Here is a 25,470-nt window from a genome sequence, read left to right on the forward strand (position 1 = left end):
GAGAAGGACATCGGGTCTATATTATAATCTCGAAGTTACGGAACATCGACTACAATATGGTCAACACCATATTATCGAAGTTCCGTAACTTCGAAAATAAAAAAAAAAATTAAAAGTTCAAATGCTTATCCTAACGGGTTTAAGCAGGGGGCAAGCCCCCCTGCACCCCCCCAGTTATTTAAATACCAACTCCGAGATCGCACTTTAATGTAGTATGGTGCGGAAAGGGAATATTTCCCATTCCTGCACTGTAGCGCGATCTCTGAGTTGGTGTATTTAAGTAGTGGGTGGTGTGGGGAGGTGCAGGGGGGGCTTGCCCCCCTGCCTACACCAGTTAGTTTTTTTTTTTTTTTTGTTTTGCCTTTTTTTTTTTTTTATTATATTTTGATTGTTTAATGGTTCGATGCATAAAGTTCGATGTTTATGCATTCAATCCATTAAATGGTCGAGATTATAATATAGATCCGGGACATCTCTGTGTCACTACTAAGACATCTAATACTAAGATGTTTGTATTTGGGTTGTGCGCTAGAGTCTTGACTGGTGAGACACTGGTGAGTGATATATTATGTGCAGTATGTTCTGCAGATGGTGTATTATGTGAATCGTGCTTGTGTTTGGGAGGTCTCTGTTTAGGTAGGCTTCTGGTAAGGACCTCTGCATATCTAGGTTTATGTTCTTTGTTTGGTAAGTGCAGAAGGTGAGGTGTTCATGCTGACAACCTGCTTAGTATCAGATGAACTGACTAGTGAGCGAGAGAGCCTGGATTCTAGGTTTTTGATTTAGACGCATCTCTCACATAATGAATTTGTGTGGACTAGAGGAGGTGGTTTGTCAGTTTGCATGAGACAATTGCTACATTGCCTCAGGATGCCCATGTTGACTAGGTTGCCTGGAGAAATTGTGGGAAATTGTCCATCCATAATGCTAGGTAAGTTGATGTGGTCACAAAATGTGGAGAGGACAGGAAGGACCAGGTGAAGCAGAGGACAAAAGAAGTGGACAAAAAGTACGAAGGGTTAATGGGTAGGATCTGTGTTTGTACCTCGGGAGCTTTGCTGAATGTATCACCTGTCAGTGAGGGACAATCACAAGAACTCACAGCTTGAGCACCAGCAGAGTACTAAGGGAAAATTTGCAGATAGAAGTCTTTGCATCTATAACTACCAACGGTGCCCAATGCTGTGCGATTTGTAAACAAGTGCAAACTTTTGCAAACATGGTGCTTACATGGCAAATAAGAGCAAATTGATTTAAACAAATTAACCAATAAAATATCTCAAAACTGAGCCCTGTTCCAGCAACCTTCAATCAGATGAGTTCTAACTGCACACTCCTGCTACTAGGGTGCAGGGGAACCCTCTCCAACAAAAGATGGACTGGTTTAGTACTCAAATTATACAAACGGAACTAGATTCAGGTTTGAATCTAGTCTTTGCTACAACAAAGTGCAACAATTTCAGGAAAAAGCAGTTCAAATAAGCAGTGTTGTGGTAAAAATACATTTCAAAAGTGAAGTTTTGCATAGATTAGCAGATACCTTAGATTGATCAGATAAATACAACAGAGCAGTAGTTGGTCACCAAAATCTGTGGAGCTTTGCTAAAACATGCCAACAATGAGTGGACACTCTAACATGTATAGTATTGAGTCGTATTGGCAGCCCCTTACTGCTAGCAAAATAAGACTGTAGGAAGGTACAAACCTACTCAGAGACCTCTTGTAGATAGCAGGTCTGTCTTGCTTCCAGATGTTACTCTGTAATGTTGGTTTCATTGAACAGAAATATTTGCTTGTTTGCAGTCACTAGCAATATCTGCAGTTTGTGGTAGGGGACTGTACTTCAGTTTTGTTTTAAGTTGCATCCTTGCCTTTTGGTTTAGGTACTGCAGACGGGGCATTTACCAAGTACATGGCTTAAGTAATAGTAAACTGCAGAATGGAGGGCATGCACATTTAAACTTTCTTGAGTGACTACATCATACAGGCACAATTTGTAGAGAAAGAGCAGAAGGCCCTAAATCCATACTGTATTCTGGGCTTCACCCTCAATCTGAAAGTCATATCTTTGAACAAGCCAGAAGACTGTAAGCCTAGGGGCTCTTCTAGACGTAGATGCTGGCAGGGCCCGTTTGCCATTGGAGATAGTGAAATTCCCAAATATGTTCTTTCAGAACATGTCAACTGTATCCCAAGGGACAGCCGGACAGGTCCTCAGCATCGTGGCGCACATGCTTCTTAGTATCCTAATGGTCCTATTAGCCTGACTTCACATGAGAAAGTTACAGTAACTACTCCTAAGGCACATTTAGGACCAGTAGTACCAGTGTGAGACAGTGTTGGGAAAGACCTGGATTAGTGGGTCAAGTAGATACACATGAATTGTGAAATGCTTTTCAAGCAAACTATTCACAACCCAGATCCTTACTTTGGAAGACTGCTGTATCACACCTGTTGCACTGTCACACAGGAGTCTGAAGTACATGGCACCTGAAATCCAAGATGACACAATGCATATAAATCTGAAGGAAATGATAGCAGTGCCGTATGCACTTAAAGCCTTCTAAATAGTCTGTGTACCTGGAACAGTAAGGTTAGGGACAGATGATACCACAGTGATGTGGCACATTAACAAACAAGAACACCCACGCACACACCACGTTACAGACACTATTACCATATATGCTGTCAGGCCATGCATACCTAGGAGCAAACCCTGAAATTTAACCTACTCCCTTCCAGCCACTTGCATCTTCTCAGATGAATATCAGCTGCAGACTAACTAAGCAGGAGCTCTGAAGACCTACAGGGATGGGTGCACAGAAAGGGGGGTGACCTATGCCTGACGTACGAGGCACTCACAAATCAGCCCTGATGGAATTGCTACACATCCTATTCACATTAAGCAGAGCCCTTCCGTGGCTCTCGTTAAAGAAAATATAGACCAATGGATGGAAAATCACAAATTCACACCTGAGTTTGCATTTCTGTCCCTTGTTGGCAGGTGCATTATTGTGTAAGACACTCAAGGCATATGCACATATGCATGACATCCTCTTGCCCCTAGAGGCCATCTGTTGTGTAAAATTGGGTTACATTGGCTAAGCTTGCAAGGACTGTTAAGCCATTAGTCTGGTAATCTCCTGTGAACCAGAAAACCTTCCTGGTGACTTTGGTAGGTTGTTCAGAGATGGACCTGTTTGCTTCTTCATGCAGTCTGATTATTTAAGCTGATTCAAGTTTTGTGGCTTCTGTCAGGCAGTTTTTTTTTCCAGGATTGTCTTCACATACTTTTACCCTGAAAATGTAAGCCACTCTATTGGACTGCCAGCTTATCCTGAAATTTTGAGTAATAAATAGCAAATTAACTACTTGCACCCTGTGTAGCAGCTTTGGTTCCCAGTGGTTCCATCTAAAAGTAGTACCTCAACAAATGGAGATACACTGGACTATTTTATAAACCTTGTGTGACTAAAGGAGTAGTAGGATATCTACCTTTCGGCCCCAAGGTATGGCTTTTGAGAACTGTCTGTGTGGAGTTGCATGTTTTCCCCTGTATCTGCATGAGTTTTTCTCCAGGTGCTTTGATTACTCCCACCTCCCGAAAAGACATGCTTATTGATCAACTGCATTAAGTTGTCCATATTATCCTTACACTTGTGGCACAAGTTGTGGTTGAATAGTAGTCTTGAAACAAGCTGTAGCAAAGTACCCAGCTTTTTATTGATAATCGGTAAGACTGTTTGTGTTTATTTCGAAATGGAGTACTGAGTTTGAGTTGAAATTTTGTTAGAAATTTCTCATGAACCTCCTACGGAAGGCTGTCTTGTGACAATTGCCTGTTTATGCCATCTAAACTGTTTTTTAATTTCCTGTTTTTAATTTTTTTCAGCATGAAATATGTGACTGATGTTGGCAGCCTGCAGCGTCATGTGTCCCGGCATAACCACCGCAATGAAGATGAAGAGAACACCCTGTCCATAGACTGTGTGAGGATTTCTTTTGAATATGAGTATCCTTTTAGATTGCTGAAGAAAGCTGTTTTGTGCAATGGGAAAGATGCACTTAATAATATAAATGCACACAGGACTGTTATGTGGTGATGTTAGTATAAACACTGATCCACTCTAAATTCTGTGCTGCTTTTGTTAACTCTGCCTGTTGCACGAGTGTTTTCCTGTAGGGTTACTACCTGTTCCCATGTGTATAGGGCAGTCATATTTGGGGAGCTTCGTCCTAAAGAAAAGCATGAAAATGGCAACTGTTCTCAGATTTAATGACAGTGTTTCCTGTAATAGTTCTGTAATGTAATTGCTTTGTAGCTGAATATCATATTATTCTGTAAAACAGAAACCACTCAAATAATGTAAAAATGAGCGTTTATTTTTCCCTGCAAAATGAGTCTAGTCCTTTGCAGTGGTTACAAGTATGATTTGTCCTGAAACCTGTTTCTATAAAAAGTCCAACTTTGGGCATCTGAAAAGGTGGAAGTCCTATTCTAATGTTGCTAGAGGTACTGTATTTTTAAGCGCAGCCCCTCTTTATTACAGCATTGCTGTCAGTCTTTTATAAGTATTTTGGTTTCTGGTAGCACTGGCAGCTTAGGATTTAGCTTTAACATTATCTACCTCTAATGTTGTATATGTGTGTGTGTGTGTGTGTCTTTTTAGCCTGATTACTCAGTGGCAATATCTATAGAAAATTTCCAGGATGATGACTGCCAACTACTTTCCTGCTGTTGTTGATTTCATTGTGCCTAGTTTGTGGTTATTGTGTTATCCTACTTTTGTGAAATGGAGTGTAGTGCAGAACATGTTCCTGTACTGAGTAAGAGGGAGGAATTTTATTCTCAGTTTGAATGAAAGAGGGCCTGGCCCAGTGGAGTATTCAGGATTTCATTAGTTGAAGTGGGATCCAGATGGGGGAGTGGTTTGTCTGTCTGTGTGAGTAGCTTATGGCTGGTCTCCTTCCTTTAGGTGAAGAGTATGGGGCTTACCTTTACACTAGACATCCTGTAGTGAGAGCAAGAAACTATCCAGAACCAATGCAACAAAGAACCTGAGAAGAGGAGGTGTGTAGCTTGTTTGCATTGAAGGCACAGCACAGTTGTGTGGGAGCTTTCATGTATGTCATGCTGTTGTGCTGAACATTGCATGCATTGTACACTGCATCTCCTCATGAGATGAGGGAATGCTAAATAAAGAATCCCGCACCTTTTATGGTGGCTCCTGTAATCTTTGGTCTTAAGAGAAAATAGTTTACCAAGACAGCTGACCACTGGAGAGATTCTACAAGGGGTGATATGGGGTACTAATGATTGGCTTAATAAAGCAGGGTGAATCAGCCAGAAGGTGAAGGGATTGCATGGATAAAGTATGTATGAAAAAGACAAAGAATGGCTTTAAGGATAATGATATGCCGTATGCCTTATTCAGTCTTCTAAAGGGAATGCTGCAAGCAGTCAAGACTCCCACACACTGGAGCAGGAACCCAAGAGAGATGGGACTGGAATATATTTGATCGTTTTGATGATGGAAGATCATGATTATCATAATGATCGCAGTTGTCAGTAATATGTATAGGAAGAAGAAAGTAAATTTAGTCTTTTTTTTTTTTTTCCTTTGTCTGTGGTAGTATGGCTAGTTTCCTAAATGCTTATGTTTTTTTTTGGTGTCTGACGGTATGGTTTCACATTGCAGAGCTCTTGCCAGTGCAGCAGGATTCCTGGCTGACTATGTTGCCAATGATGTTCTTTGTGTTTTACTGTTGCAGTCATCACTCTTGGGTTATCTGCCTGAAGCTAGCCCTCAGTCGGCCCGAATACCAGAGACTTAGTATTTCTGTGTCGGTTGCTGTCGTTCCAGGACTGACGTCAGGTCATCGGGGGTATAAAAACAGGCAGCCGACACCATTACATCAGTCTTTCTTGCAGAGGAGAGTGAAGTAGAAGCAGTTCGCACAAGTGCCAGTCGGCCGCTACCCGAGTTTTCATTTCCAAATTGAATCATCCTGAAGTCTTCTAAAGCTAAGTACCCTGTTGGGGATCCTTTTTTCTTGCTCTAACCGATATCAGAAAAAGTTAACAATTGTCTTGCCTGTGGTAAGCAAATACCACACTGAGATTTCCATTCTTACTGCGTCACCTGTTTTGGTCCAGACCACGACGTACCTCACTGTCTGTTTTGTGCTTTGTCCATGCCCGAACTATTCGTCATTGGGCCCTTATTGTCGCTAAATACTTTCACTGTCGATCTCCGTATTCCAAAATGGCTTTGGTAAGCCATCTGACTACTGATGATCTGAAAAAATGTAAGGGACAAGACCGCACAGGTCTAAAACTGTCGACAATGCTTCCGTTAAGCTAGTCGCCAGTTCGCCAGTACTCAGTGAGTCTGTTTCGCAGCCCCTGATGTCTGCTTCGATGGATTCGTAGGCCACTACCGAGACCCGTTCGGAGTCCGGTATGCCGCGAGACTCTTCTTTGATTACGGAACCTGTGGAGATCTCTACCTTGGATGGGTCTGGAGCCGCTGTGCAGGCACCGGCTTCTGAGCAATTTCTTTGCACTACCGATATTCGACAAAAAACTACTTCTTTTGCGTCTTCATATGTTCTTTGTGTTTCACTGTTGCAGTCGTCACATTTGGGTTATCTGCCTGCAAGTAGCCCTCAGCTGGACTGAATACCAGAGACTTGGATTCCTGCGTCGGATGCTGTCTCTTCTTCGATAACGTCAAGTCGTCAGGGGTATAAAACATGCAGCCGACGCTATTACATCAGTCTTTCTTGCTGTGCGGTGCCCGAAGCAGAAGCAGTTCGCAAGTGCCGGTCAGCCGACTCCTGAAATTTTCATTTTCGAGTTTCAGAACAGAATTCTTCAAAAAAAGAATAAGTACCCCGTTGGGGATCTTTTTTTCTTGCTCCAACCGATGTCAGTAAAAGTTAACAATTGTCTTGCCTGTGGAAAGCAAATACCTCCTAAAGATTTTCATTCATACTGCATTCCTTGCCTAGGCCTAGACCACGACGTCCCTCGCTGTCGGTTTTGTGCCTTGTTCAACCCCTGAACTATTCGTCGGGCTATCTTAGCAGCTAATTATTTTGGTACTCTGTATCCATACTCCAAAATGGCTTTGTTAAGCCATCCGACTACCAATCTTCCGAAAAAACGTAAAGATAAAGACAGACCGCATAGGTCCAAAACTGCCGACGCCACTTTCGTTAAGCTAATCGCCAGTTCGCCGGTACTCAATGAGGTGCTTTCACAGCTCCTGATACCGCTACCTCAGATTCGAAAGCCTCTACGGAGACCCATTTGGAGTCCAGTATGCCACAAGATGCTTCCTCGACTATGGAACCTGCGGATGCCTCTACCTTAGATGGGTCCGGAGCTGCTGTGCAGGCAATGGCTTCTGAGGGTGTAGTCAGGCCTACAGACTTGTATTTTAAACTGACGCCATCTTCTTCATCCAGGCCTAAAACTCGATCCACTCCTAGAAAACCGATGTCCAAACCGCATGCTCAGGCCCATATGCCTAAAAAACAGATGCTTAGAATGGCCGAAGACCTTATTACATTAATTAGGGGAAGCCAGCCTTTCCCCTCTAAGAGACCTAGAATTGAATTTCCTTCTGATTTTTCTGTTCCTACTGATGAACAGGTTTTGCCATTGTCTACATATGAGGATTCTGATGCAGAGGATTCCATTCCGCTCCAGAAGATTTTTCTTTTAATGAAACCTTGCATACTCTTATGGAGCATTTCCGCTGGGAAAGCCAAGATTACTCTGACTCCAAAAAGAGGCTTAGGGTATTCTTGCTCCTTCCTCAACACAGGCCTTTAGCCATCCCTCCTGTTCTGGACATTGTAGATGATGCTTTCTTGGAATCTAGCCTTTCCCCAGACACTTTACCTCCATCTCCCAGAAAATCTGACCGGTATTGCAGTGTACCTGACTCTAACAAGTTGAATCCTACTGCAGATCCAGAGACCATTTCCCAAGGACCAAAAGGCATTAGGCTACTGCTGCCAAAAATCCTACCCCTTCTGATAGAGATTCTAGAGCCTTGGACAGATGGGGTAAGAAGGTATACACTTCTGCTACTTTGGCCATTAGGGCTTTAAATTGCCAGTTTCATATGTTAAAGTGCCAGCAGCATATTATGTGACTACTTAAACAGAAAATTATGTTAATTCCTGACTCTGCTGAACACAAAGAATTACAGGATTTAATACATTCTGCAGAACAAGTTGGTAAACATACTTTGCAATGTGGTTTTGACTCTTTAGAAGCATCTTGCAGGGCTGCTGTCATTGGGTCTGTACTTGGAAGGCATGCTTGGCTTAAGGAGCAAAACTTGCCTGATCATGTTAAAGCTAAATTACTGGATGCTCCCTTAAACCAAGACTGCTTGTTTGGCAACAAAGCAGAGGTCGTCCTCAAAAGAATGGAGGGAAAAGCTAAACCTATTTAAACTGTTAAAGATTTCCTACAAGTACAGCCTCACAGATTTAGTAGGCATTGACCTTCAAATAATTGGTGCTTTCCAGTCTCTTCCAGGCCTTCTCAGTCCAAACCCAGGAACAGCAGACCACCTAGGTTACAGTTTCAGGCTGTGCACAGGCCTAAGCAGTGGGGGGCTCCCACTTCCAAAGCAGGGAGTAGTAAGCCACCCCCCTACGAAAAAATGGCACAATGACTTACCCTTAGCCCTACTCAACTGCCTGCTCCCTTAGGAGGAAAACTCGCCCTGCATGCAAAAAAATGGGAACTCATTACCCAGGACAAATAGGTTTTAAATATAGTTTCCCAAGGATACAGATTCCACTTCCACACCCTACCAACCCAAACGGTTGGCCAGACCTACCCCCAAATCAGTGGGCGGTGGCCCAACAGCAGGTTCTCTCTCTTCTAAGTATCAGGGTTATTCAACTTGTCCCAGCAGAACAAAGGGGACAAGGATTTTATTCAAGATTTTTCCTGGTACCCAGAAAAGACAGCTCCTGGCATCCTATTCTGGGCCTCTCTATTCTGAACACTATTTTGGTAATCCCAAAATTCAAGATACTAACACTTCAGCAGCTGCTTCTCATGCTAGGCAAAGATGCCTGGTTGGCAACCTTAGACTTAAAGGAAGCTTTACCTGCACCATTCCAATAAGGGAATCTTGCAAGAAATACCTACGCTTCAGGGCAGGCTCCAGGCCCTTTCAGTTCTCTGCACTTCCCTTTGTGAATACCCTGGGCGCAGTAGATAAGCCAAAGTGTCTAGCTCCAGCCATTGCATTTTGCAGGCAGAGAAATATTCAAATATACCCCTACTTGGACAGTTGTCTGATTCAGGCAGAAAGCCAGGAATTACTATTAAAACATCTGGCATTCATAAAGAAACTTCTAAACTCACTGGGGTACACCATAAACGAAAATAAATCTCACCTAGTACCCTGCCAACAAATTGCATTTCTGGGAGCAAGCTTGGACACAATTTCCCAGATGGCTTTCCTCACTCCAGATAAACAAGTTTATTTGACAACCTACTTCAAACTACTGACCACAAAGACCCAGCTATCTGCGAGGAAACTTCTGCAAGCCCTGGGGTTCATGGCCTCCTGCATTCTACTAATTCCATATGCAAGACTGCATATGAGGAAACTACAGTGGTATTTAAAAAGCCTATGGTGTCCGCATTCTCAGGACTTGGAATCAATGATTCCCATCATTCCTTGTATAAAGACAGAGTTCCTTTGGTGGGCAGAAGCCTGCTTCCACAACAAGGGGCTCCCTTTCACTCTACCCCCTGCCGCCCAAACCCTAACAGACGCATCAGATTATGCATGGGGGGCTCACTTGGCAGGGCAGTGCATTCAGGGCAAATGGAACCCAAGACAGATGCACCTGCATATCAACCAAAAAAATGTTAACTGTACAGAATTCCCTGACAGCCTTCAAGGACCACATTCTTCCAGGACAATTATTGGTAAAGACAGACAACACCACAGTTATGTGGTACATAAACAAGCAGGGGGTAACCCACTCAGACCCTCTCTGCAGACTAGCCATGGCTCTGTGGAACACAGCCTTGAGCTACCAAGTGCATCTACAAGCTCAATTCCTGCCAGGCAAGCTAAATTCACTGGCAGATGACCTAAGCAGAAATCTCATGGACCCACACGAATAGAAACTGGAACCAAAATATTCAACCTCTTGAGGAACAAATGGGGGACTCCAGAGATAGACCTGTTTGCCTCCCCTCAGAACTACCAATTGGACAAATACTGCAAAAGGACTTCCCACAGTCAAGCTTGGAAAGTGGATGCCCTGTCCTTTACCTTGGAAAGCCTCTCAGTTTATGCCATTCCCCCTCTGCCTCTCCTTTCGAAGGTTCTACTAAAGATCAAATAGGACAAAACAAGGACACTACTGATTGCACCAGACTGGCCATGCCAGCACTGGTGCCCCCTCTTGCGCAGTATGACACTGCTGGAACCATGGCACCTGCCTCAGACCCTTTCCCTGCTGTCCAAGCAGGCGGGCCAGATTCTGCACCCTCAGCTTCAAACTTTGAACCTTGCAGCCTGGCTAATTCCTTGAGCTCTCCAATAGCATCCCTCAGTAAGCCGGTGCTAGATGTCATTCTGGAGGCAAGGAGGCCTAGTACTAGAAAATCCTATGCTGAAAAGTGGAAAAGATACTGTTCCTGGAGCCAGACTCAGGGGATGGACACAATGGCGCCCAGCTTACCTCATATTCTTCAGTACTTAACGGAAATGCTCCACAAGGGCCTATCCTTCTCGTCAATTAAAATTCATGCCTTTGCCATTTCAGCACATTATAATACTGAGCCACCCCTCTTCTCTCACCCCCTGCTGAAGCAATTCCTCAGAGGGGCCAAAAATTTAAGACCCCCCAGGAGAGCCCCTACTCCAGCCTGGGACCTTAACTTTGTATTGGAAAAACTCACTCTCCCTCCTTTTGAACCAGCTGCAGAGTTGAAATTCATTTCTTGGAAAACAGCCTTCCTTCTAGCTGTCTCTTCAGCAAGAAGAGTGTCTGAATTGCAGGCCCTCATGGCAATGGAGCTCCATTATCTTCCATGCAGACAGGGTTTCCCTCAGGACCAATCCTTCCTTTATGCCCAGGGTGGTGTCTAGTGTGGCCCTAAATCAGTCCATTCATTTGCCTGCCTTTTTCCCGAATCCACAAAGTAGAGGAGAATGAATACTGCACTCTTTGGACGTGCACAGACAACTTAGATTTTATTTGGATAGGACTAAGCCTCTCAAATAATCTGAACAGCTGCTAGTTGGCTTTGCTGCAGGGGCAGAGGCGAAGGCCATTTCAAAGCAAACCATTTCTAAATGGATAGCCCATTACATTAATTTCTGTTATAAGCACCATGGACAACCTACCCCACAGGGGATAAGATCACATTCCACCAGGGCTGCATCGACCTCTACAGCCTTCTCAGAGGAGTCCCTACCAGGGACATCCTAGAAGCTGCTACCTGGATCTCTGTACATACCTTCACCAGGCATTACCACAGGCCTATTTTTTTCTAAATCCAGAGTTGGTTTTGCCACTGCAGTCTTGCAGGGCTTAATAGCTGGCCATAATGCTCTTTAACTTCCTCCTCCCTTCCTTAGCTTTGGGAATCAACCCAAATGTGATGACTGCAACAGTGAAAAACGAAGAACATAGTACAGTTGTGTACACTTACCATAAATGCAGATGTTCAAGTGTATTCACTGTTGCAGTCCTGGTTATCCTCTCTCCAGCCCCCTGACTTCTCTTGGCTCTACCTCTTGTTTGGTGTATTTAGGCTTTCTGGTGTATTTTCTTTTTGATGGAGGTGTACCATAACATATAATTGCTTCCCATTATGGGGACACCTGACATCTGGGGCAAGAAAAATGGATGTAGTGGCGTCAGCTACATGTTTTATACCCCTGACGCCATGGAAGAAGAGACAGCATCCGACACAGGAATCCAAGACTCTGGTATTCAGGCCGGCTGAGGGCTACCTGCAGGCAGATAACCCAGATGTGATGACTGCAACAGTGAATACACTCGAACATCTACATTTATAGTAAGTGTACACAACTGTACTTTCTGACTAAAACTACCGAGTTTCTAAGGCGAAGAGTACGAGCTGTGCCTAAAAGACCGATGACCCAAACTCAAGCACCCGCTTCCTTGCCGCAACATTAAATGCTTAAAATTGCAGAAGGACCTGATTATGCTTATTAAGGCTAGCCAGCCTTCCCCTGCTAAGAGAAAGAGACCTGTCCCCAGCAGCTATAATAGACCAAGAGTCCGATGACTCTGAGGTTTCTGAATATGAAGACATGCCTTTATCTGCTTATGAGGATTCAGATGCAGAGGAATCCATTCCCTCTGGTTCCCTTCCAGATGATTTTTCTTTTAGTGAAGCCCTGCATACTTTAAGAGAGCATTTCCACTGGGAATACCAAGACTATCCTCAGTCCAAAAAGAGACTCAGAGAATTTTTAGATTTGCCACAACATAGACCTTTAGCAATACCTCCAGTTCTGGATGTTGTGGATGATGTCTGTATGGAATCCAGTCTTACTCCTGATACTTTACCCCCTGCTCCAAGGAAACCAGACAGGTACTGCAGAGTCCCTGACTCTCAAATTTCTTTTCAAAAATCCTACTGCTGACCCAGAGGTCATTTCACAGGGGCCTAAGCAACTACAGCTAAGAATTCCACCCCTTCAGACAGGGATTCCCGAGCTTTAGACAGATGAAGTATACACCTCTGCAACTCTCACCATTAGGGCATTGAATTGTCAGTTTCACATGCTGAAGTACCAGCAACATATTATGGAACTTATTAAGCAAAAATTATCTACCTTTACAGTCTGTGCAGAAAATCAAGAGTTACAAGAGCTTATGCATTCTGCAAGCCAGGTCAGCAAGCATACTTTGCAATGTGGCTTTGACGCCCTAGAAGCATCTTGCGGGGCAGCAGTCACTGGTTCTGTACTGAGAAGGCATGCTTGGCTTAAGGAACAGTTCTTGCTAGACCATGTCAAATCAAAATTACTAGGCTATACTTTGAATAAGGACAATCTATTTGGCACCAAAGCAGAAGAGGTTCTAAAAAAGATGGAAGAAAAAGCTATATCTATGCAGACAGTCAAAAGATTTTTTTTTACAAGTGCAGCCTACTAGATTCAGTAGGCATTGCCCCTTGAAACATTGGTCCTTTCCAGCCCCCTCAAGGCCATCTCAAACTAGACCCAGGGGAAACCGACACCCCCCCCCCCCAGATTACAGTCTCAGGTTATGCAGAGATCTAAGCAATGGAGTGCCTCCACTTCAAAAACAGGGAGTGCTAAACCCCACCCCCTTTCGGAAAGAATTCACAATGACTTCTCAACTCCACTCCTCACCTCTGCCAAAACTGCTCGTGCCCCTAGGAGGAAAACTTGCTCATCATGCAAAAAACTGGACCTCCATCACCAAAGACCAATGGGTCCTCAACATTGTATCCCAGGGGTACAAATTTTACTTCCACTCACTGCCATCCCCAAAAGGGTTCCCAGACCTTCCTCCAAACCAGTGGGCAGAGACACAAAACCAAGTTCAATCCCTACTCTCCATAAGGGCAATTCATCCTGTTCCTGCAGAACATGTAGGTCAAGGGTTCTATTCCAGACTTTTCCTGGTACCCAGAAAAGAGGGCACTTGGCACCCAATCCTAGATCTTTCCATTCTAAACACCTTCCTGGTGGTACCAAAATTCAGAATGCTCACCCTTCAGCAGCTTCTTCCTATGCTGTCCAAAGATGCCTGGTTAGCCACCCTAGACCTAAAAGAAGCCTATCTGCACATCCCTATCAGGGACTCATGCAGGAAACACCTACATTTCAGGGCGGGATCTATGCATTATCAGTTTTCTGTACTTCCCTTTGGCTTATCCACTGCTCCCAGAGTTTTCACAAAAATGCTTGACTCCATCCATTGCCTATTGCAGACAGAGAAAAATTCAAATTTACCCACACTTGGACGATTGCCTGATTCAGGCAGACAGTCAGAAAAAAACTGTTGTAGCACCTGACATTTGTAAAGAACCTTCTAACCTCCCTGGGGTACACTATCAACAAAAAGAAATCAAAACTAGTCCCCAGTCAAAATATTGTATTCATGGGAGCAAGCTTCAACACAGCATCCCAGATGGCATTCCTTACTCCAGAAAAACAAGCCTGACTGGTTACTTCACTCAAATGGCCAACAGAACCCAGCTATCCGCAAGGAAAATTCTGCAGGCCCTAGGGTTCATGGCCTCTTGCATTCTACTAATTCCATATGCCAGACTGCATATGAGGAAACTTAAAAAGTCTTTGGTACCAACATTCTCAGGACCTGGAAACAGTCATACCTATTATACCTTGTCTAAGGACAGAGATTATTTGGTGAGCAGCAGCATGCAACCACAACAAGGGACTTCCCTTTACTCAACCCCACCTCGCCCAGACCCTAACCACAGACGTATTGGACTATGCCTGGGGGGCACACCTGGACAACAAGTGCATTCAGGGCCACTGGAGCCCAAATCAAATTCATCTGCACATCAACCAAAAAGAGATGCTAGCTGTTCAGCACATTCTGACAGCTTTCAGATCCCTACTGTCATCAGGACCCCTGCCAATAAAAACAGACAACACCACAGTTATGTGGTACATTAACAAGCAAGGGGGAACCCACTCATACCCACTCTGCAGGCTAGGCATGGCCCTGTGGAACATGGCCTTGGACATGCATATTCATCTGCAAGCTCAATTCCTGCCAGGCAAACAAAACTCTCTGGCAGACGACTTAAGCAGAAATCTCGTAGACCCACATGAGTGGCAATTAGAACCCAGCACCTTCAGCCTTTTAATCCAGAAATGGGGTACCCCAGAGTTGGACTTCTTTGCCCTCCCCCTGCAATCACCAGCTCAGCAAATTCTCCACCCGGACACCTCATGGCAGGGCCTGGAAAGTGGATACCCTATCCTTCCAATGAAAAAAAATTTCAATCTGTGCATTTCCCCCTCTGCCTCTTCTCTCAAAAATATTACTCAAGATAAGACAGGACAGACCAAGGGCAATCCTGATTGCCCCGGAGTGGCCATGCCAGCACTGGTACCCACTACTGTGCAGCCTGTCACCGGTGCCACCCTGGCACCTACCCCAGATCCCAACCCTCCTCAGTCAGCAGCGGGAACAGAGCTTGCATCTGCAGCTGCAAACCCTGAATCTTGCAGCCTGGCTTATTTCTTGAATTCTCCCCCAGTGGCCAGCCTAAGCAAGCAGGTGCTGGACGTCATTCTTGAAGCCAGAAGACCCAGTACAAGGAAATTTTATGCTGATAAGTAGAAAAGGTATTGTTCCTGGATTCACTCTAAAGGAGAGGACACAGCACTGCTCTCCTTACCTCTAATCCTGGCTTACCTAGCAGATCTACTCCACAGAGGCCTATCCTTCTCCTCCGTTAAGATCCATGCCTCTGCCGTCTCGGCTCATTACAACACTGAGCCACCTCTCTTCTCTCACCCTCTCATCAAACAGTTCCTGAGGGGGGCAAACAACTTAAGGCCACCAAGGAGAGCACCCACCCCTGCTTGGGACCTTAACTTTGTACTGGAAAAGCTCACGCTACCCTCCTTTGAGCCTGCAGCGTCAGCAGAGTTAAAATTCCTCTCTTGGAAAACAGCCTTGCTTCTGGACATCACTTCAGCTAGAAGAGTGTCTGAGCTACAAGCACTTATGGCTGTGGAACCCTTCATTATTTTTCATGCTTACTGGGTGCCCCTCAGGGCTAACCCTTCCTTTATGCCTAAAGTGGTGTCCAGTGTGGCTCTCAACCAATCTGTCCATTTGCTAACTTTTTTCCCTAATCCTCAAAACAAAGGGGAAAGGATCCTGCACTCCTTGGACATGCTCAGACAGCTCCGATTCTACCTTGACAGGACTAAGCCCTTCAGGAAATCTGATCAACTACTAGTCAGTTTTTGCACCAGGGGCAGGGGGCAAGGCCATTTCAGAACAAACATTTTCCAAATGGGTAGCGCACTTTATCCATTTCTGCTACAAACACCATGGGAAACCAACCCCTCAGGGGGTCAGAACACATTCCACTAGGGCAACTTCTACCTCTACAGCATTCCTCAGGGGAGTCCGTACCAGGGACGTTCTGGAAGCTGCTACCTGGAGTTCTGTGCACACTTTCACCAAGCATTACCACCTGCTTATCTTTTCCAACTCCAGGGCGGGTATTGCAATAGCAGTCCTGCAAGGCATACTAGCAAGCCCCAACTCTTCTTGACTGCTTCCACCCTTTCTTCAGCTTTGGGAATCAACCCAAGTGTTATGACTGCAACAGTGAAACATGAAAAACATAGTACAGTTTTGTACACTTACCATGAATGTAGATGTTAGAGTGTATTCACTGCTGCAGTCCTGGTTTCCCAGCCCCCTTGTCTCTATCTCTCCTCTCTATTTTTATTCCCCACCGTTTACATGGCTATTGGTATTTACTTTTTACTGGTGGTGTCTTCCCACCATAACTTTGCTCCCTATTTGGGGGGCTCCTGACATTTGGGGCAAGAAAACCTGATGTAATGGTGTCTGGCTGCCTGTTTTTATACCCCTGACAACCCGACGTCAGTCCTGGAGCGACCGCAACCGACGCATAAATACTAAGTCTCTGGTATTTGGGCCAACTGAAGGCTACCTGCAGGCAAATAACCCAAGTGTGATCACTGTAACAATGAATACACGCTAACATCTACATTTATGGTAAGTGTACACAAACATACTTTCTGAGTATGTTTGAGGAGGGATGGGTCAGATTATCCTTTGGATGTCTTGTCTCTGGAATTCAAGCCTTTGTCATATGCTCTCTCAGAGACTGGCAGCGCACTTCATGGGATCATAGGAGATTACTAGGCTATCGACCTGGAGCTCATTTCAAGCCTAGCCGTTTCATCCCTGTGTAATAACTAGAAATGTTGGTCAATACCAAAGATTGCATTTAGTAATGACTGCCCTTGTCCAGGAGGGTTGTGGGTGCTTTTCCCAGTAAGAATCAACAGAGCCCCATCCACTTTGTCCAGGTTCCTTTTAAACAGTGTCATAGCGGTGTGCTCTGTTTCACACGAATAGGCAGCCTATTCCAAAGATGCTGCAGTTGCTGGTAGATAAATCTGTCCCTCCAGCATGTCGTATTCAAGTCGCAGGCAGGCAGAACTGGTGGCCCTAGTCCCTTTAGATTTACAGGTATGCAGCAAGTTCATTAGGTTTGGGTCTGAGATTGCTCTGTAAGCCAGCCATAACTCTTACTTAAGAAGTCTGTATGATAGAGTAGAGTGACAGAGACTTTAGTCGATCTGTGTACAGCAAATGCTAGAGTCCCTTGATCTTTGTTCGAAACCTCTGAGGTCTAATTGCCGCAGGTGCTTTGTACTGTACATGCCGAATGGAGCGTTATACTCCATTATGGGCCGGATTAGTGCTGGGCATAGAGGGGTTATAACCTGTTTTGCTGTCAAGGCAATGCCTTTGCTAATTAAGTGTGCTGTGTGGAATGCCTTCCTTACCACAGTAGACACATGGTTAGAGTTAAGGTCACGGTCAACTTGTGAACCCAAGTCCCTTACCACTTTGTGGGTACTTGGGGTATTTTTTTGTTTTGAAAGTGTGAAGGGACATTGTTTGTGCCGAAGGGAATGATGCATTTCTTTGCATTTAGTTTATGACCGTGACTAAGACACCAGTCGTTGGTCTGCATAAGACCCGTCTGGAGTACACTGACATCATTTGAAGGTTCAGTAATTATACCAGTCCGCAGTCTTCTGCAAACTTGGTCAGCCACAGCTCCTTAGTTTTGACCTGAACTACTGAGAAGTATACACCAAACAGTAGGGGGCCCAGCATTGACCCCTGTGGCACCCTTCTGGTTACTGGTCTGCAGGTTGATGTGGAGTCACCCACTTTGATAGTGTGTGTCCGGTTTGTGAGCCATTTAGCAACCCATCTTGAAACGGGTTTACATTCAATTTGCTAAGTTTATCGGTAATGCCTGAGTGTGGGATTATGTCGAAAGCCTTTGCCAAGTCGAGGTATGCTTTTTGAACAGATTTGCCCTCATCAATGGCCCTGGTCGTGTTTTTGAAAAAAATCCACAATATTTAACAGGCAGGTTCTGCCCTTGACAAAGCCTGAATTGGGTATGATTCAGGGTTTGGAGGTTGCCTATGTCTTTATATTTGAGGTCCATAATAAGTTCCTTGGCCTCACAGATGAGGCTAGTCAGGCTTATGGGTCTGTGTCTAGGCCACCTTTGTGGAGCGGAATAACTGCTGTGGTTCTCCATTCCGCAGGAACAAAGTCTGTGATTAGACTATGATTAAAAAGGGTACATAATGGTGAGGCTAGTTCATGATTTAGCATGTTTAGAAGACAGCCTGGGATGCCATCTGGTCCCATACAGGCTGTGTTATTTTGCGTTGGGCAAGGCTTTGATGGTCTGTTCTTCATATATGTGAGGGGAGGGGGTTGGGGCTAGGTTTGTGATAGATTTGGGGGGGATAATTGGGTGAAATTTTCACCAAACCTATCTGCTAGCATGTTTGCTATCTCTGTGGGGTCAGTATGTGTGATACCGTTGGTCACTAGTTCTGCACATGCTTTGGTCCTACCTTTTAGGTTACGTACGTAGCAGTGAAATGCCTTTTGGTTATCCTTTCTTGTGCTAGCTAGGTTTTTCTCAGAGGCCCTTGGAGGATTTACAAGTTGAAGGAGGGTGCTTTTCCATTGTTTGGGTCTCGCTTTTGTTTTCATGGACAGCAGCTTTTTTCTTTTACTGTAAAGTTTGTTGATGCTGGATGTCCACCATGGTGGCTTGTTTTTACTTGGGGCTCTGGCTTTGATTCTTTCTGGTACAGTCAAGTGTATACACTTCTGCAAGTGATTGTTCAGGGCTTTAGAGTAAGCTTAAGTGTAGATGTTAAGTTGTCTATCTCGCCTTCATTCTTGTTGGATGGGTTCGGAGCCGACCTCGGCTCCGACTCGGCCACTCTAAAAGCTCGAGAGTTGGTTCCACCGGCTCGAGGCTCCCCTTATATCCCACAATGCTAGGCGTGAGTTACCTCAGATCTCGTTTGCCGCTACAGCTATCGAGGTTGTTTTTCTACCGGCTCAGGTCAGTTGTTTAATTAGTCTATTTAAACTTGTTTAAATCCCCTTTTCTAAACTTAGTTTTTCATATTTCCCTTAGTTTAGAGTATTTCATCCAAACTTCTTCCATATTCCCATGTTTTTCCCTCAAGAACTTATAAGTTCTTCCCTTCGGCCTTCGGGCCCTGTTTCCCTAGTGGAGTGTTTGTGTTTTGTTAGGGATATTTGTTTTTATTAAGCTAACTAACTAATTTTTAATTAGTGTATCTAGTTATTTGTTCTTCATAGTGTAATTGGTGTGTGTGTGTTCTGTGTGTGGGTTACACTTTCGGTCCTTGATAATGTCCAAGGATTCAAAGGTCTCAGGCTTCAAGAAGTGTGACTCGTGCTGTCAGAAAATGTCTCTGACAGACGGTCACACTTCTTGTGTTTACTGCCTGGGACCTTTACACCTGCAGGACTCTTGTGCTGTATGCCATGGCTTCAGCCCCAGAGTCCAGCAGGAAAGAAAAAATAAACTTATTTTGAGAGGTTTACTTAAGCCTGAGGGTTCCCTTACTGTTACTTCGGGCAAACCCTCCAAGGCTTCTAGGTCCTCGGCTCCAGCTTCTGAGTCGAGGCCTAAGGCTTCGAAACCTCCTTCTACATCGGCTCCGGCTGGAGCCGATGAGTCTCAGACTGCAGCTCCTGTGGTTTCCTCGGCTCCGGCTGGAGCCGAGGTGTTGGAAATTCCTGTGTCGGCTCCGACTAGACCTTCGGAGCCGACATCTAGAAAGAGGTCTAGGTCACAGTCCCTTGGCTCCGTTCATTCGGCTCCAGCATCTCCCTTGCTGTCTGAACGGAGCCATAGATCTCACTCCTCTAGGTCATCGAGGCTTTCGGACCATGACCTTCAGAGGGTAGTGAGTCGACTTCTTAAGTCCGAGGCACTGGCCCAAATGCTTCAGAGCCCGACTCATCAGTCGATGCCTGACCCTGTCCCTCATTATGTTCCTCCTCCGACTCCTTTGAGCTCGGAGCCGGGGCGTTTCGGAACCGAGACTGTGGTAGCGTCGGAGCCGATACAAATGTCTTCGGCTCCATCGTCGGCTCCGATTTCTTCCTTAGAAGAATCTCGGCGCCGGACTTCCCTCGTCGGCTCCGAAGGGGTGAGTGGCATCGGACCCTTGTCCGACCCGCTCCCTCTCGGTGCTTCCGCTGGTGAGTTCGGCTCCGACATCGGCCTCGAGCCATCACTGTCGGTGCCGAGGAGGTTTTCAGCTTTCGGGCGGGGACCTCTGGCTCTGCCTGACAGGGGTGCATTCGAGGTCATGCGGAGTGTGTTGGAACCTGGTTCGACTCCACAGTCGGCTCCGTCCGCCCCTCCCTCTTGATTGCCTCAGGTCAAGTCGATTCACTCCCTCATCCCAGACCGCAGAGAGCCAGCTCCTCAGGAATCCCCTGTGGGGATCTCATCCTCTTCGAGGCCTCTCCTGAATTGGCAGAAGAGCCCCTCGGAAGAGAAAGTGTAAGAGGAAACACATAGACTCACCTGAGTCTGTCACCTCTGACACAGATTTAGAGGATTCGAGGGTTCCCCGTTCCCCTTCTGAAGATGTCTCCTTTGCAGACATTCTAGAAATCCTCAAACAGAGGGAAATTGGCCAGCCCTCAGCCCTTGGAGGATGAATCTGTGTACCTTGAGGCGTTTGGCTCTCGCCCTTCCACCTCCTGGGTGTCCCCTTTGACCCCCTCATGCAGGTGGTAGCAAAAAAGGCATGGACGGCTCCTGACTCAGTGGACCCCACTCCCAGGAGACCCTCAAAATTTATCACCGCACCAGCAGATAAACAATTTCTGACCAAGGGAGTTTCTGTGGATGCTATGGTGGTTGCTGCTGCCACTAAGAAGGAACTAGCTGATCCTTCAGTGCCTGTCCATCCACCTAACAAGGAATCTAGGTCTATGGACAGGCACGGAAGCGGATGTTCTCGTCAGCGACCTTTGCAATGCGTTCGCTGAACTACCTATGCCATTTTACTCGTCTTCAAAGAGACTTGATCAAAGAAGCGAGTGACATGTTGAAGGGATCCTACAGCTGCGGGTTTTCAAGACAAGATGAACACTCAGCTGGCTACCCTGAACTCCATAGCTAACTCCTCCATGCGCCTCCTTTCTTATGCGGCTGATGGAGCGAGCAGGGCCGCAGGGACAGGTGTGGCCTTACGCAGGCATGCCTGGATGCGGCTATGCAACTTTGCGGACCCCTTTAAAACGTCGTTCACTAATTCCCCGTTTGATGGATCATCTCTTTTTGGTCCTCAAGTGAAAGAAACCTTGACTAGGTGCGAGACGGATGGCAAGACTCTTTCTGCCGTCGGAGTCCGTTTTTCTACTCCTTCCAGGCCTTACCCCAAAGGCCAGAAAAGTGGGAAAATGTGGTTCCGCAAACAATCTCAAGGGACTTCGCCTGACGCACAGAGTCGGTTCCCCGCCAGAGGCAGAGGGGGGAACAACAATGGTAGACGTCGCCCTAGAGGCAGGGGGGGTCCGCAGAACCAGGGCAATCGAGAAACTTTCTCCGATAAGCCCTTTCAGCATCCCTGAGGTGTTGCCCGACTGCCCACCTTCGGAGGCAGTCGGGGGAAGATTGTCACTGTACCCAGAAGCCTGGCTATCCCTAACTCAAGACAAGTGGGTACAGTCCATCATTTCGAAGGCTATTCCATTCCCTTCGTTCGCATTCCAAACCGATCAAAAAAATCCCTTCCAGATGTTCCACCCGCTCAAAGGGATCTTGCAGCTTTGGAAATTTCAAAGCTGCTTGCAAAAAGAGCTATTCAGCCAGTTCCAGCAGACCAGCAAGGATCCGGAATCTACTCCAGGTTCTTTTTAGTTCCAAAGAAAACAGGGGACTGGAGACCAATTTTGGATCTCAGTGTCTTGAACAAGTCGGTCAAGAAAACAAGATTTCGGATGGTCACACTACAGTCCATCCTTCCCCTATTGGGAAGAAAAAACTGGATGTGCTCTATAGACCTTCAGGATGCGTACTATCATATAAAAATGAACAGACGCTCCAGAAGATTCCTCCGCTTCAGGCTAGGAACCAGTCATTTTCAATTCAGAGCCCTGCCCTTTGGACTCACCACTGCCCCCCGGGTGTTTACCAAATGCATGGCAGTGGTAGCTTCTCACCTGAGACGTCAAGGATTCCAGGTGTTTCCATATTTAGACGACTGGCTCCTCACAGCTCCCACCAAGCATCTTCTTCTAATGGCCAGGGATTACACCTTTCGCATTTGTCAAAACTTAGGCATTTCAATAAATTGCGAAAAGTCTGTTTTGTCGCCTTGTCGTGTTATTACCTTCATAGGCGCAATTCTAGACACAGTCAGCATGTCTGCGAGGCTAACAGATCAGAGAATAACAGACATACACAAACTAGTTTCGCTCCTCTTCAGCAGCAACAGAGTCAAAGCCAGGCTAGTTCTGAAAGTATTGGGGATTATGGCGGCTGCCATACCTCTTCTGCCATTAGCCAGATTCCACATGAGAATCCTTCAATGGATGCTCTTCACACAATGGTCATACCAGCAACTTCCGATGTCCCACACCATTATGATTACGCAAAGATGCAGGAATCCTCTTCTGTGGTGGATGTCTTCCCCTCAGCTCTACTTGGGAAGACCCTTTGTTCCTCCCCCTCCGGTTGCTACTCTGACAACGGACGCCTCCCTGATCGGGTGGGGGGGGCATTATCAGGGCAGAACTGTCCAGGGCACATGGCAACCAGACGAATGCCACTTGTACATAAATGTTCTAGAGATGAGAGCAGTGCTTTTAGCGTTGCAAGCCCTTCAAGACTCTCTTCCCTTGGGAACGATAGCAATCCAGACAGACAATATGTCTGTAGTGTGGTATATCAACAAACAAGGCGGAACCAGGTCCTATCCCCTATGTCGAGAAGCACTCAGACTGTGGCAATGGGCGATTTCTTCTCAGCGGTTTCTGATAGCAACGCACATCCCGGAAGTCCAATCAAATCGCGGACAAGTTGAGCAGAGCTATCCTCATGCCTCACGAGTGGTCTCTGAAAGATTCTATTGTGAGAAAAATTTTTCTCAAGTGGGGTCAGCCTTGCTGCGACCTTTTTGCTACTCCCCAAAACAGCAAGTGCAAAGATTTTTTCACCCTATTCCCGCTACCAGGCCAGCCCAGCAGAGACGCTCTAGTCCAAGTTTGGCCCCGGGACTTCTGTATGCATTTCCTCCCTTCCCACTAATCTCTCAAGTGATACAGAAAGCTATCGCTCAGAAGGCCTTCTTGATCCTCATTGCTCCTTACTGGCCTCAACAGGTTTGGTTCCCCTTTCTACATCATTTTCTGTTGGAGCAACCTTGGCATCTGGACCTAGTTCCAGATCTCTTGATCCATCAGTCGGGTCAGTTTCATCGCTCCCTCCCCTCTCTGAACCTCACTGCTTGGTTCCTCCAATTCCAACCTTAGCCAGGCTTCCTCAAATATCTCACGCTGTTCGAGATATTTTGATAGCTTCCCATAAATCTTCCACTCGAAAGATTTATCTGAGTAAGTGGAAACGTTTCGCCTGTTGGGCTCAAGGAAGGGACATAGATCCTTTCACGGCTTCCATCCAAATAGTCCTTGATTTTCTAGCTGAACTCTTCCATGCAGGTTCATCTCCTTCTACTCTTAAGGTTCAGTTGGCAGCTATTTCTAACTTTCATGTGGGCGTCTCAGATTCTGCCATAATGTCCCACAAGCTTTGCAAAGCCTTTTTGAGGGGAGTTTTTCTACTCAGACCTCCTATAAGAAATCCTCCTCCTCCTTGGGACCTAAATTTAGTTCTCAGTTCCTTGATTCTCCCCCCTTTCGAACCTGCAGCTTCCTGTTCTTTAAAATTGCTATCATGGAAGACTCTCTTTCTGGTTGCTATTACTTCAGCTAGAAGAGTTTCAGAACTTCATGCACTCAGCTGTCGACCTCCTTATCTGTTGTTCCATAAGGACAGGGTATCCTTGCGAACCAATCCGTCCTTTTTACCTAAAATAGCCTCGGCGTCCAACCTAAATCAAAGCATTGACCTCCCTGTGTTTTTTCCACAATATTCTAATGGATCTGAACAAAAATTGCATTGGCTAGATGTTCATCGTCAGTTAAGGTACTACTTGGATAGAAGCAAACAATTCAGAAAATCTGACCAGCTGCTTGTCTCTTGTGCAGAAGGCAGAAAGGGACTTTCTGTTTCTAAGGTATCGCTATCTAGATGGCTGACATCTCTAATTTCCATTGTCTATGAAATACGACACCAAAAGCTACCTAACAAACCTAAAGCCCATTCCACCAGAGCTTTGGCTACTTCTATAGCCTTCCAAGACAGACTGCCTATAGACACCATTTGTGCAGCAGCTACTTGGGCTACTCCTCACACTTTCATTTCACATTATAAGTTGGATTTAGCTTCTAGGTATAGAGCTAATTTTGGATCCACTGTGCTCAAGAGTCTGTTCCCGGGACAAGGTGCTAGGGACGCGGTCCCATCCAGCAAGAATGAAGGCGAGATAGACAACTTAACATATATAGAAGTTATGTTCTTACCATAACGTTCCATGTTAGTTGTCTTCTTCTTGCGTCCCACCCTCCTTCCCCCTGGCCTGGACAGACCTAGAGGAGTTTTGATTGTGACCTCTCTTTCTACCACCTCTTTACTATAGGTATATGCTCTGCTGTGCATATTTTTCCTGGATCAGGCTGTAGGTCACCCTTCTCTTCTCCCTTATTATAGAGGTGGACTTTGTTTACAGTTATTCTGCTACTATTATTAGCTGGGCCTAGCTCACAAACGAGATCTGAGGTAACTCACGCCTAGCATTGTGGGATATAAGGGGAGCCTCGAGCCAGTGGAACCAACTCTCGAGCTTTTAGAGTGGCTGAGTCGGAGCCGAGGTCGGCTCCGAACCCATCCAGCAAGAAGAAGGCGAGAAGAAGACAACTAACATGGAACGTTATGGTAAGAACATAACTTCTATTTACCACTTCCATCAAGGAGTGGGGCCTGGAATGCTTTTATACTTTCACCTAGGAGGGTATAGTTTGCCTTGGTGAAGTTTTTTAGTTCGATTTTTGCCCTTTATGAGTTTTGGTGTTGGTGACAGCTTGAAGGTGACCGATTTGTAGTCTGACTTTTAACTAATGAGGGTCTGACAGTTACGGCAGTACATTCATCTGACATGTTAGTGAGGACCAGATCTAGTATGTTTGTTCCTCTTGTCATGGTATGAACAA

At 45.7% G+C, this 25,470-nt stretch overlaps 1 protein-coding gene across 1 annotated transcript in view; it reads left to right on the forward strand.

Annotated features, from left to right (window-relative positions):
* The window catches only part of CDC45 (cell division cycle 45), a gene marked incomplete in the record, with an annotated part of 734,635 nt that overhangs the window by 369,812 nt on the left and 339,353 nt on the right, over positions 1-25,470 (forward strand). The window contains 1 exon segment of the mRNA XM_044068778.1: positions 3,893-4,012. Coding sequence (XP_043924713.1) covers positions 3,893-4,012 — 120 coding nt within the window.

The sequence above is a fragment of the Protopterus annectens genome, chromosome 4.part0 (genome assembly GCF_019279795.1).
Source record: "Protopterus annectens isolate FY-2018-M chromosome 4.part0, PAN1.0, whole genome shotgun sequence".
In the NCBI taxonomy this organism is placed as follows: domain Eukaryota; kingdom Metazoa; phylum Chordata; order Ceratodontiformes; family Protopteridae; genus Protopterus; species Protopterus annectens.